General features: G+C 43.6%; 1 protein-coding gene across 9 annotated transcripts in view; it reads right to left on the minus strand.

Annotated features, from left to right (window-relative positions):
• Positions 1-11,293: 11,293 nt before the first annotated feature.
• The window catches only part of Mettl24 (methyltransferase like 24), a 136,008-nt gene continuing 134,717 nt past the window's right edge, over positions 11,294-12,584 (minus strand). For all 9 annotated transcript variants that reach the window (XM_085690639.2, XM_048425320.3, XM_048425321.3 and 6 more), the window contains one exon: positions 11,294-11,959. In XM_085690639.2, coding sequence (XP_085546765.2) covers positions 11,645-11,959 — 315 coding nt within the window. In that variant the 3' untranslated portion in view covers positions 11,294-11,644. The remainder of the gene's footprint in view (positions 11,960-12,584) is intronic.

Here is a 12,584-nt window from a genome sequence, read left to right on the forward strand (position 1 = left end):
GAATTTCTGCATTAACCATCCTTTAGTGCACAAAGCAACTTCTCTGTCAAGGTCTGAGAGCTGCACTGTTCTACAGATGCAGAGATGCAAATTTAGAGGGCAGTTTGCATATCTCCCATTTACCAAAATCCTAGCAGTAGGTTCACTCCTGGGACCTATGAATTCTCCAGCTATGAGTTTGGAGTACCCAGCATTGATTTTTTTTTTTCTCGTGTAGAACAGGCCTTAAATCCAATCAAGAATTGGGTGGTTACCCCTACAATGCTAGTGCCACTATTGCACCCACGGGTGTATCTTGGCCATTATTGTAGTTCACAGAGGTTACAATTAACATTTGATGACATCCCCCCCACACACACAGAAGCCTGGATAACACTTTCCAGTACTATGACAGATGACCAGCAGGGAGGAAGTTTCCCTGTCAGTACCATCCTCTCATGTCCTGTGACCAAAATGTGTGGTGTTTGCAGCAATAGGGTCTTACCACCAAGTTCTGTTGGGCAACCAAGAGCAATGACGATAACCTGTATTGGTATGGGAGGCTCCAGGACATCCCTGGCCGGCAAATCAAGGACAATGTATATTAACCAGTTTTCTCTAGAGCACCGATTCTCAACCTTTCTAATGCTGCAACCTTTCAATATCCAACTTTCATGTTGTAATGACCCCCAAGCATAAAAGTGTTTTCATTGCCACTTCATAACTGCAATTTTGCTACTGTTATGAATCACAATGTAAATATCCGTTTTCAGATGCTCTTAGGCAACCCCTGTGAGATGGTCATTTGACGCCCCAGAGGGGTTGTGATCCACAGGTTGAGAACCACTGCTCTAGAGGAACAGAAGCAAAAGAATGGGCATGAATATTAAACGATTTTATTATGAAGTCAGCTTTGAAATCGTAACTACAGCTGAATCACACCCGGGAGACTGAGAACTCCTAAGTTGCTTGGTCTTTGAAAGATGAGTGACTCAGCAGTCCAGATCTCACCCTGAGCCTAAAAGTCACCCATAGAAGCCTGGCAACAATGGTCTTGATATCAGTGAGGGAATTATCATTGCAGCAGCAGCAGCACTCACTCAGCAGGGAGAGGCAAGGCCAAACCACCAGCAGACAATGTCTTCCTTCTGCCATTCCCCTCTGTGTGTGCTGCTCACATTTGTGACAAATCATTAAGACAAATCTTCAGATTCTCAGGTTCCCCATACAGGTGAGTCTAATTTTCCAAGCATCCTTACCATCCTTACTGTTCCTTATCCTTTTCTCCCCCCTCTCCTCTGCCCTCCCCTCTCATCCCTCTCCACATGAAAAACCCCCTCTGTATTATTTCCTCCCCGTGTCACCTGTGTTCTACGACCTCCCCTCCCTTAAGTTCTCTCTTCCCCTTCCTACCAACAGTTCCTCTCTAGTTGCCTGGTTTCTGCTGGTATTCCAAATTACTAAACACAAATCTCAAGATTAGACACTATGATCAGCATGTGAGTGAGAACTCATGCAATATTTATCTTTGGCTCAGCATGGTTTCCAATTCCATCTATTTACCTGCAAATTTCATGATTTCATTTTTCTTTAAAGCTGAGTGAAATTCTGTTGTATATAGGAACCACATTTTTCTTCAGCAATTGGACTAGGCCTTTCGGCTGTTTCCATTTCCTAGTGTTTGTGACTGGAGGAGCAGTGAACATGGATGAGCCTGTGTCTCAATCAAGCACTTTGTAAGTGCTCAGTACCAACATGCCCGCTGACTCTCATCCTGCACAGTATGGCCCTTAGAACCATTCCCATAAAGACTGCAGATATTCAGTGTTACTGCCTCATCTTCTAAGAGATGTTCTAAGGTCCAAATTGCTCATAATAGAATTCATATAAGGAATTTTGATGTTCATACATACTGTCCTATGTTACATGTTGGGTATTTCCTCAGATCCATCTCCAGATAACTTTAAATTCTCTTTGGTTATATCTGATCTTTTAAATCCATTAAATTTCTCAATTCAGCCACTGTTTTCCTTTTCTGAGAGGTCTGTTTGCACTTGTTCATACGCCTGGGTTTTTCCCCTATAGGCTCTTGTTTTCTTAAGGTTCATATAGTCTTTTATGTTTTCAGTCATGAACGGTTTATATTATCTAGTCTTTTAAGGTTTATTTTATTTCTGTGTTTATTTACATGTGTTTGTGTGTGTGCATGCCTCATGTGTACAGGTAGTTGTGAGCTGAACTCAGGTTCTCTGGAAGAGCAGCGTATATGCTTAACTGCTGAGCCATCTCTCCAGCCAATATTCTACATTCTTAATATTACGAAGGATGAGAATTCTTGGTCATTTTCAGCTACAGTTTAAGGCCAGCCTGGGCTAGAGGAGACCTTGTCCCACCCGTCTGTACTGCCTCCTCCAAAAAGGATTGCCGTTCAGTTTATCTCGAGTTCCTGAGCTAAAACTCCCAGGGTTTCGTTGTCTCTTAACTCTACTTCATAGTGACCCAATCATTTCCTTATTGGATGTAACTCTTTATTGTGAATGGGTCTTGTTCTCTGAGGAAATTCTTAGTAGCCGGGGCTGCTGAAGAATCCCTTCAAAGCATTTTGCATCCACCTTTACCATGTCCCCTGGGAAGTGTCACCCCTAGGACCAAGTAGCTATTGTAATCCATCAGCTTATAGATTTGTTTGTATGTGATTACGGTAAATTTCACTGCTGCACTCCTTGCACAAGCTTGATCTTTATTTCTCAGGGGAATATCCTATTTGCACACAACCGCAGCACGAGGTGGGCTTCCTGGTGCTGGTGGGTGTGAAGTCTTGTGATCATTTCTTCATTGAAGTCGAGCCCTCCAAGAATCTGGTCCTCCTGAAACTGTGGGCTTGTCTCCACTGCTCTCAGCCTCCGGCCATCCCAGATGAGTGAAGTTCTAAGGTGTGTCTAGTGCGAGGTCCTGTTCTACCTCTCATTCCAGGCTCTCTGAGGTTTGTGTGTCTGAAGATTTCATTCTTGGACATTCAGCCACACTTGCCCCACACTCATGCCTTCTACACAAATACACATGTGTATCCATGCTTGAGTGTATGTGAAAGGATTGTTGGGGCTGTTCATAGTTCTGTGTAGAATACTGTCATGATGCTAAGACAGTCTGGGAACAGAAATAGTAAACTAGTAGCTCCTATAATGTTGTGGGAGTAACTTCCGCTGCCTCAACCAATAGTCGCTGAAATACGAGCCCACAGTGCAGCGGGGAGCGACTTCCGCTCCGTCAACCAATAGCTGCTAAAATACCAGCCCACTGGGGCGTGGTATATTTCTCTTTTAAAAAGAGAAACAGATCCGGATCAGGCCCTCTTGGTTCCGGTGCCTGCTCCTAGCTCCTGCTCCCAGCTCCTGCTCCAGCGACTAGGCTCCCTTCCTGACGGTTTATGGTGTATGTAAGTTTTACCCCCCAAAATAAATAACCCCTTAAAACATAACTGGTGTGGGAATGATTCGCCGATACTATAAAGCCCATGTCCTACTCTTAGAACCCTGAGTTTATGTGACCCAGAAAGGCAGGCACTTCTGCTTCCTGAGGAACCCTCAGAATTGGTTCCCTCTTATCTCACTTTTCTTATTGCATAAACATATTATATCCTATAACTTCCTTTCCTGGCAAATGCCTAAGTCCAGACAAGCTTCTGTAACAAAATGCATTAGGCTGAATAATTCATAAACAACAGATTTATTGCTCAAGAACAAGCACGAGCGTCTGGTGCGGAATTGTTCTCAGCCTCAGACACAGCAACTTCCTGATGCATCTTCATGGTGGAAAAGGGAGGCATTCTCCCCGAGGCCCCTTTTGTAAACACCCTAATTCCAATCCCACTCTCATAACCTACTCACCTCCCAAATGCCATGCCTTTACCACCCATGCGCTGGGTATTAGCTTTGCTGGTAGGTCTGGAAGGACATTCAGACCCAGCAGGCACACAATCGAGGTGCAAAGCTGTCATTGCCAACACTTTAGCTAATCACAGGACTCAAAATAATGAGATGTTCCGGCAAGAAGAAACTTTAAAAAAAAACAAAAAACCCGACGGTCTAAGCTAAAAGAAGACAGATCAAGAATGGTGGTGACGTGTGAGAAAAGATGAAGCTCTCTGGCAGCCATGTCTGGGTCTCCTTAATTCTTTGCCCTGCTGTCCTGCCTCCACACAGCCATTTAAGTGTGTAGCTTAGAACCAGGGTTTACATAAGAATCTTTGTGCTGTCCTCTGCTTCTCTGCTCAGTGGGTGAAGACACCCAGAGCCGAGCCTAAGGATCAGTATTTGATGCCACGTTGAGCCCGGTGCATGGTGGGGGCAGAGAACGGATTCCTGAAAGTTGTCCTCCTACCTCCGTACGCACCCTGTGACTCATGTCTGCACACACGCACTAAATAAATACACAATATGTGATTGGTTCTTCCTTTAGCGAGACAGAACCTGTTCCTCAAGACTTCCTCAGAGCCCCTACATTAAAGAAGGCCTCTGCCACTTCGTCTGCCCACAGAAAACAATTTTGGGCTCATATTCCAGTATTGAAAATACATAACACCTTCTCCTACCTTGATTTTTCCTCCAACTGCTGCCTTTATTGCTCTTACTCTCATCTGAAACCACACTAAGAGGTAAGAATGCAAGGCGATGGCAGTCATTCATCCCAGTCATTCCTCTGTGCTCACGTATACCCAAGCATCTTGTACTTGCACATAGTAAATGCATATGGGTTTTTATTAATTTAATAGTGTTCCGTGAATTATTTTGGACACATTTATACAAAACTAAATAAGTAAGCAAAATCTGATTTTCTGTAGAGCTAGCCTGGCTAGTACTGTGATCCTGAGTTCCAAGGGATTTTCTTCCACTGTAGGATGCTTCAACTTCCTCACCATGGACCAGTGACAGGTTCCCGCACAGTTATGACAGGCAGCCACAGGACCCGCCTCAACACTGGCTAGCTTCTCTTCCATTTGTCTTCTAGCTTACTTGTGACTGGGTATTGGACACATAGGATGTGAAAGTCGTATGTCCACTCCCGGGTGGGCATATGTGAGAAATGAACGTCCAAGTGCAGCCCCCGTGAGAAGCCAGTGATGTAGCAATTGCAATCTTAATAAATGTATAAGAAAGTCTTTCTAAAGGATTGAGATGAAATCAAGGAAATCCCCAACCCAGGTAAGGCCTCTGGCTTTGTGTCTCCCCTGACTGCTCTTCTGCCTTTTCCCTGTGTCTTATTACCTGCTGTGTAATGTCCGTCTCTCCCAGAAGACAGTATGCTCCAAGATAGCCTGGAGCTCCACTGCCTACCTTGAGCCTGCTAGGAACCTGCTCAATAGGTATACATTGGGTGTAAATTTCAAATGTTCTTACCAACAGAATTTTCCAGTAAAAATAAAATACTTCATCATTTCTTTCTTTCTTTCTTTTTCCTTTTTGGTTTTCGAGACAGGATTTCTCTGTAGCTTTGGAGCCTGTCCTGGAACTAGCTCTTGTAGACCAGGCTGGCCTCAAACTCAGAGGGATTCTCCTGCCTTTGCCTCTGCCTCCCGAGTGCCACCACTGTTTGTCCACTTCATCATTTCTTATTGAACTTTTCTGTCATTAAAGTCATTTTCAATACTTTTGGAAATTAGGTGAGTTGTAGAAGAATAAACACAAATAAAATAGTCCCACACTAGCTCAGAATTGAGTATAATGAAAGGGTCTTTATTTAGGGGAGCCGACTCACAGATCACAGTCCTCTGCACGAACGGGAACAGGCACCACATCCAACAGCCAGGCAAGAGAGGAGAGAGTAAGAGGGTGTGTGAATGCGCACCTTTTTGGTACCCAAGGCCATGCCCAGCCTGGTCCGGCCTCTCAAAGGCCATTGGCTGAAGGAGGTTTCCGAGCATTTTTTTCATCCTGTTACTTTATATTTGGGCACAACTGTTCTTTTGCTGTTTAATATACTGAATTTGTAGTTTTCATTCCTAATTGAAAGACCTAACCTGGAGGCCTTCTTAGCCCTGACCTCAGGGAAGTGAGAGCTAATTAATGGCTGAATTGGATAAATATGGTAATAATGGAGGTTCAGTTATTAGAAGACTGATCTAAGAACTGGGATAGTCAACACAGTCTTCCTCCTTTCCATCACTTTTCTTCCTTTGTACTAACTCCCAAGAACCCATCATTTCTGAGTCAGTATGTGAAGGATGCTTAAAAGGAATCCCACACTAGCTCATAATTGAATATAATAGAGGGTTATTTATTTAGGGGTAGACTCACAGACCACAATCCTCTGCTGGAACAGGGAAAAGCAACCGAATCACACTGCCGGAAGAGAGGCCTGACGTATGCTCGCTTTACCTCGGCATATATTGTATAAGAGGCCATGCCCAAGTGGGCAGGTAACTTAAAGGCTACTGGCGGTAGATATTCCTGCAGCAAGTATGTAAACTACAATATAGTGCATGCAATCCATAGTTGTGCAGAACAGATTTTATCTTGTGGGAGAAGGAAAGTTAGATCATGTGAAGTCATTTCTATCAAAGATAGGGACGTGTGTGTGTGTGTGTGTGCACATGCACAGTTGTACATCCTTCCTATTAAGGACAGTGACATGCATATATACATATACACACATGTATATACACACATATATGTATACATGTGTACAGAAGATCTCTTCTACTGGCTCATGGTAATGGAATATCATCCCGTGTACAGTAGGGCCTGTGTATAATCTATTTTAATTTAAATTTGGTCAAGTATAATCTCTTAAGCTTACAAGCCAGCCACCGAGAAACTTTATATGAGATGAATATAAAGCTACTTTTTTTTTAAAAAAAAAAAGTTCATTTAAGATTTTTTTTTTGTTTATTTGTTTGTTTGCTTTTTGAGACAGGGTTTCTCTGTGTATAGCCCTGGCTATCCTAGAACTTGCTCTGTAAACTAGGCTGGCCTCAGACTCACAGAAATCTGCCTGCCTCTGTCTCCTGAGTTCTGGGATTAAAGACATGAACCACCAGGCCTCGTTAGGATTTTATTTTATCTTTTTACATGTGTGTTGTGTGTGACTGTGTGTGTGTGTGTGTGTGTGTGTGTGTGTGTGCAGGTGCCAGTGTAGGCATGTGCTTTTAACATCACTCCAGCTCTGAGCATTTTTAAAAATACATTGATAATGTAGCATTTGTCGTAATTGCCCAAGTATGGCATTAGGCCTTCTTGATTTATTTTTTTTAAGAACACAAATGCAATAAAAGTATCTCAGTTTTTAAAATAACTCCTAAATCTAGACAGTTTTAAGACTCTGGGTGACAGCCTCACAAAGTTCAGGTACATCTCCCAGTGTAAGCTATTTAGCATAAGAAAATGCCAGCAGTCCGCTAGTACAAAACAATTATTGCCTATCTTAAAAGCGACTTGGGGAGGAAAAGGTTACATCTCAGCTTACAGCTCTCAGGTCTCACTCCACCTCTGAGCAAAGTCAGGACAGGAACCTGGAGGCAGGAACTGAGGCAAAGGCCATGGAGGAGTGACACCCACTGACTTGCTCCTCATGACTGGCTCAACCTGCTTGCTTTACCCTGGACCACCAGCTCAGGATGGAGCCGTGCACCATGCACCATGTTTGCTCTCCCCATTAAATAATCAAGAAAACGCACTACGGACTTGCCCATGGACTGACCTGATAGGCCATTTTCTCAGTTGAGGTTTCCTCTTCCCAAATGTGTTGGGTTGACAAAACACCAGTCAACACACTACCTAAATAAAACAAACATATGTTTATCACCAGAGGACGGCTGCTCCGGCCGAGCATGGAGGTGCCCTTGTTGTTTAAACTGTAAAACTAGTTTCATCCAGCTTTGCAAAACCCAAGCATTTAACGTGGAGGAAAGTCACATCTTGGACCACATTTACCAGAAGACCGTATTTCCAAGGCAGAAATGCTGAAGTGAATGACAGATCTGGACACTCTGTAAATCCATGACATTACTTTTCTTCTACCCCGTTGTAAATATTACCGAAGTGTCAGTCAATTCTTGTGTAGGTTGTCCCCTTTTCATTCATCTGAGCACACCAAACAGTTGGCAACTATTTATCCCGTAGCCTGTTAAAACCACGTGTAACATGCAGGAAGAGGAGGATGCTTGTCTTCGATGCATACACAGTTCATGCTAAAAGGCAACGTCTGAGTCCCACATCCTCCTAAATCCTTCACCTGAAAAAGTGCAGGCCTTTTGAAGTAATTTGATATTTATGGAATTCATGTTTTCTGGATCACTTGTGCAACACTATGCTGGTGTTGCTTAAGGAGATGCGTATCACAGATGTTCCTATCTCGGCTCATTTATCTGTCGGTGAGACGAGCTTTAAGCACCAGAGAAGCCCGCTGCAGTTGCAGTCACCACAGCTGGGAGGACAGAACTACGCATTGTGACAAACAGGAGCAAGGGCGCCACCCGGCCTCGCGGAAGCCTTTCTGGCTGCCTGACTTACACCGGCAGAGAAGTCACTGGGAGCCCATATTCCCTCAGTAAACCTTCACTTGCCAGGTTTATTTAAATTAAGTCCAAGTTAAGCACTCCCAAAAGTTCAACCCAACCGTAACCAATTTGCACGCCTGTTTTAGATGTGTTTGCTGGCTCTCCTCCTTCAGATAATGGGGAGGCAAGAACTGGCTTTCCAGTGTAGCGTCTGATACCTGCTGCACTGTGCAGGGAGTGGAGCGTGCTTCCCGTGGGAGCTGATGGGGACTGGAGATGCACATTCCATCTACGAGGTGAGTTATCAGAATACGGGCTGTGTAACCTCTCGTTTTCTCTACCTTTATACCTGGAAAATGCTACCTCCTCCTTGGATTGTTGAAGGAAAGAGAAATGACAGATGCGTACAGCGACTGGCCCCTCTGGAAAGCTCCCACTAAACATAACACTTGATTTTGCAGCTTTGCTTGTTTGATGTATTTTGTCCGTGTTGTGTTGGTGGCAGTGGTGGCTCTTGTTTTGTCTGTTCCTCACAAGCCACTTGTGTTCCCCCTCCTCTGAAATCAAACACCAAGGCTACAGTAGCCGGCCCTACTTCTCAGAGCCAACACCAGTACTTCCCCCACGCTGGAGGTGAGGTTGTAGGCAGTAGGTGGTTCCCGAGTGGACATTTGGCACCGCAGTCACATCTGGGTGTGACAACTTGGGGGGTGGGATTGTTGTTCCTCAACTCTAGTGGGTAGCAGCCAGGGATGCTGCTAAGCATCCTACAGGACAGGACAGTCTTCCCACCCTGGAGGATTTGTCCTGCTACAAATGGTAACACTGCAGAGATTCGGACCTACATAAGTACAATCAATTCTAGACACAGGGAAGCCATAGCAACCATCAAAAATCCATTGTAAGTATTAAACTATCCATGAAGAGAAATAAGCATGAATATCAGAGCCATTACACAGGCTGCCTGTTAAGTGGGTCTGGGTGGCGGTTCTGGGTTGTTTTTAGCAGTACATCCTTTCTTGCTTTAGTCATTCACGGTGTGAGGAAGCCAGTGCTCTACATCTCGAGAACCTTCAGCGCCTTAAATCCCCATGCACTGAAAATCTTCCTGTAGGCGTGCATACACGTAGGGGTTGATCATGCTGGACTCTAACAATATAGAACACTCTAGACATTGGTGTATAAGGATGTTTGCTATGCATACACTTCAGCATAAAACCATCATAAAAAAATTCTGTGACAAAATCCAAGCAAAGCCAGACTAAGGTCACCTTTCTTCAGAGACAACACCACACAAACTCACAATGCAAACCATTTTAGACTACCGATGGATCCTTCTACATTCACGGACAGTTGAAATACACTGAGACCAAACCAATGGCACCGATCACAATTATCCCAGTTGTTTGCTCTACCCAACACCTTCCCCCCCACCAGGTACTGTGAGTTTAAAAATCAAAACCTCAGATATTTTTAAATTAACACAAGTATTTAAGAAATTCTGGTCTCCTTTTAGCTCATTAGTGAGATCAGCCTATTCTAATATCTGTCCGATTCTGAATTGAAAAAAATGATATTTTCAAAACCCAAAAGCCACATCGGTGATATCTGAAGGAAGACACAAATAGGAAAGACAGGCCTGGGACCAGTGATGAAAGGTGACAGCAGTCAGAGTTCCTCTGCCTCCAACAATGCTTTAAACAATAAAGATAGAGTTTTCATGCTCTGTATGTAAAAATATGCCCCCAAACCCTTGACTTGACTTGTTTTTATATTGCTTAATTAGCATAAAATTTTTGAAAATCCTCCACAGGATAGTCTATAAATAAGAATTATAGATAGTACTTGAACCATTGAGAACCTACCTGTTCTGCTTAATTTTTAAAAAAGTGAAACCAGAGGCTGAAGCAGGAGGATCAAAGGTCATAATCAGCCCGAGGCATCTAGTGTGCTCTGGACCACCCTGGGCTACACAGTAAGATTGAATAAGCAAGCAAGAGAGAGGGGGGAATCAGTTGGTTGACACTGGGGTCTTCCTCTATCTCTGTATAACTTACCTTTTGTTTTCTCAGACAAGATCTCACTATGTAGCTCAGGCTGTCCTTGAACTTACTATGTAGAACAGGCTGGCCTTGATCTCACAGAGATCCACCTGTGTGGATCTGCCTCTGCCTCCTGAGTGCCAAGATTAACGATGGTGTGTGCCACCATGCCAGCTTCCAACTTATCTTTTGAGACAGGGTCTATCACTGAACCTAAACCACACTGATGTAGCCAGGCTAGCTTGGTCAGTGAGCCCAGCCTGTCTCTGGCCCACCATCGTCCTGCACTGTGGTTACAGAGGCATACCTGGCACATGGTGTTAGGTGTAGGGAATGCAAACTCAGGCCCTCATGCCTGTGTGGCAGGCACCTCACTGAGTCATCTCCTCAGCCTGAAAATAGTGTATTTAAGAAGATTTGACAGCATAGGCACATCTGTGGTGCAAAAGTCACGTTTGAAGGCTGATGAAAACACCGAGATTCTGCTTCGTGCTTAGTTCCATAGGACGCGAAGGGTGTTTATCGTGGAGCACAAAAGAATGAACTGAAGTCCTTGAAGTTCTCTGCTAGAACTTGGTGCATCTGAGTTCCCAGGAATCAGCAGTTCTTAGGAAGCCAGAGCACGGCCTTAGCCAAGTCTGAGAGGAAACGGCTGAAATCCACAGGGCGTAAAAAACAGTTTAAACTGACTGGACAAGAGAAACCTTGAGGGAGGCAAGCTAAGGTTAAATGAAGGTCCCAACTTAAAATAAACAGTGCATTGTAAAATCTGATCAACTGAGTAAAAGTGGAAATGAATACAATTTCGTTTTAATGTAAATTTGTGAGCTATAGACACATAATGAATTTTAAGGAAACCAGAAACCTGCACAGGCGAGATATTTCTGCCCTCCAAGTGAGAGTGAAGAGGACACATCCCCAACTGTCAAAGACTAAAACAGAAAGTCTCAGTCTGAGAAAGCAGAGGTGTTCTTCCTGCTGTTGTTGTCAAGATTAAGGCTTCATGTTACAGCAGAGACAGTAACACGGTCCCTGCCCCACGCAGGTAACACGCTAGTGGAAGCTGGACATGTAGCTCCATGACCGGAAGCACGGACGCTGCTATCTGCAAACACTGCTTTGTATTGCGCTACTTCCATCTTGTGTTCACCCAGCTCAGCGTATAACAGCTGCTGGCATTGAAAATGTCCTTCTTCAGGAAGAGCTGAGGCTTCGATAAGTCCTTATAGGTGTGGAAAAGCCGGAAGTCCTTCTGCTCTAACTCCTTCAGGAGGCTGTACCAAAACCTCACCACACTGCTCTCGCTGCCACTGACCTCAAAGCCGGGCCAGTGGAGATGAATCTCAAAGATGAGCTGGCCGATCTGCTCAAGGACATCTTCCAGAATAAGATTTTCTAGAACTTTCCATTCTGCACTTTCCAGATCTGCCTTGAGAACGTCAATCTGAAACAAAGCAAATAAAATGGGATGCTCAGTCTTGGTTACTCACTATCCCACCTCCATATCATCACATCATATATCATAACATATCATATCATACCATGTTATGATATATTAGCATATCATATCATCATATCATATAGTATCATATCATACCATATCATCATATCAACCTCAAAGAGCAGCAGAATCTTTAAATTTTCAAAGTTGGAAGTCAATTCCAAGTGTCTACTTTAAAAATTTTTATTAAATATTTTTCACAGTATATAGTTTGATCATATTCTGTCTCCTCGCTCAATTCCTCCAAGATTCTCCCCACTTTCTACTCAAGATCCAAAAAAGACAAATATTGCATGCTTTCTCTTATATGTTGATGCTAGTTTTTAAGTTTGAGATATGTATGTTTCAATCTGAATAACCAAATAGCCATCAATGACATAAATTTCCAACCTTACTTCATACTATTAATAAATACAAACAACGAAATGCTAGGTAAACATTGTAATGGACAGAGTCAAACTTGGCTTCTTGGTTACCGCTTCTTCTTGGGTAGGCTCTGTTTGCTTCTCGCAAGCAGAGGCGCAGTTCCTTTAAGAGACTTCCTGACTCAGTAATAGTGGCAAAAAAA

Source organism: Myodes glareolus, chromosome 1 (assembly GCF_982192425.1).
Source record: "Myodes glareolus chromosome 1, mMyoGla1.1, whole genome shotgun sequence".
Lineage (NCBI taxonomy): Eukaryota > Metazoa > Chordata > Mammalia > Rodentia > Cricetidae > Myodes > Myodes glareolus.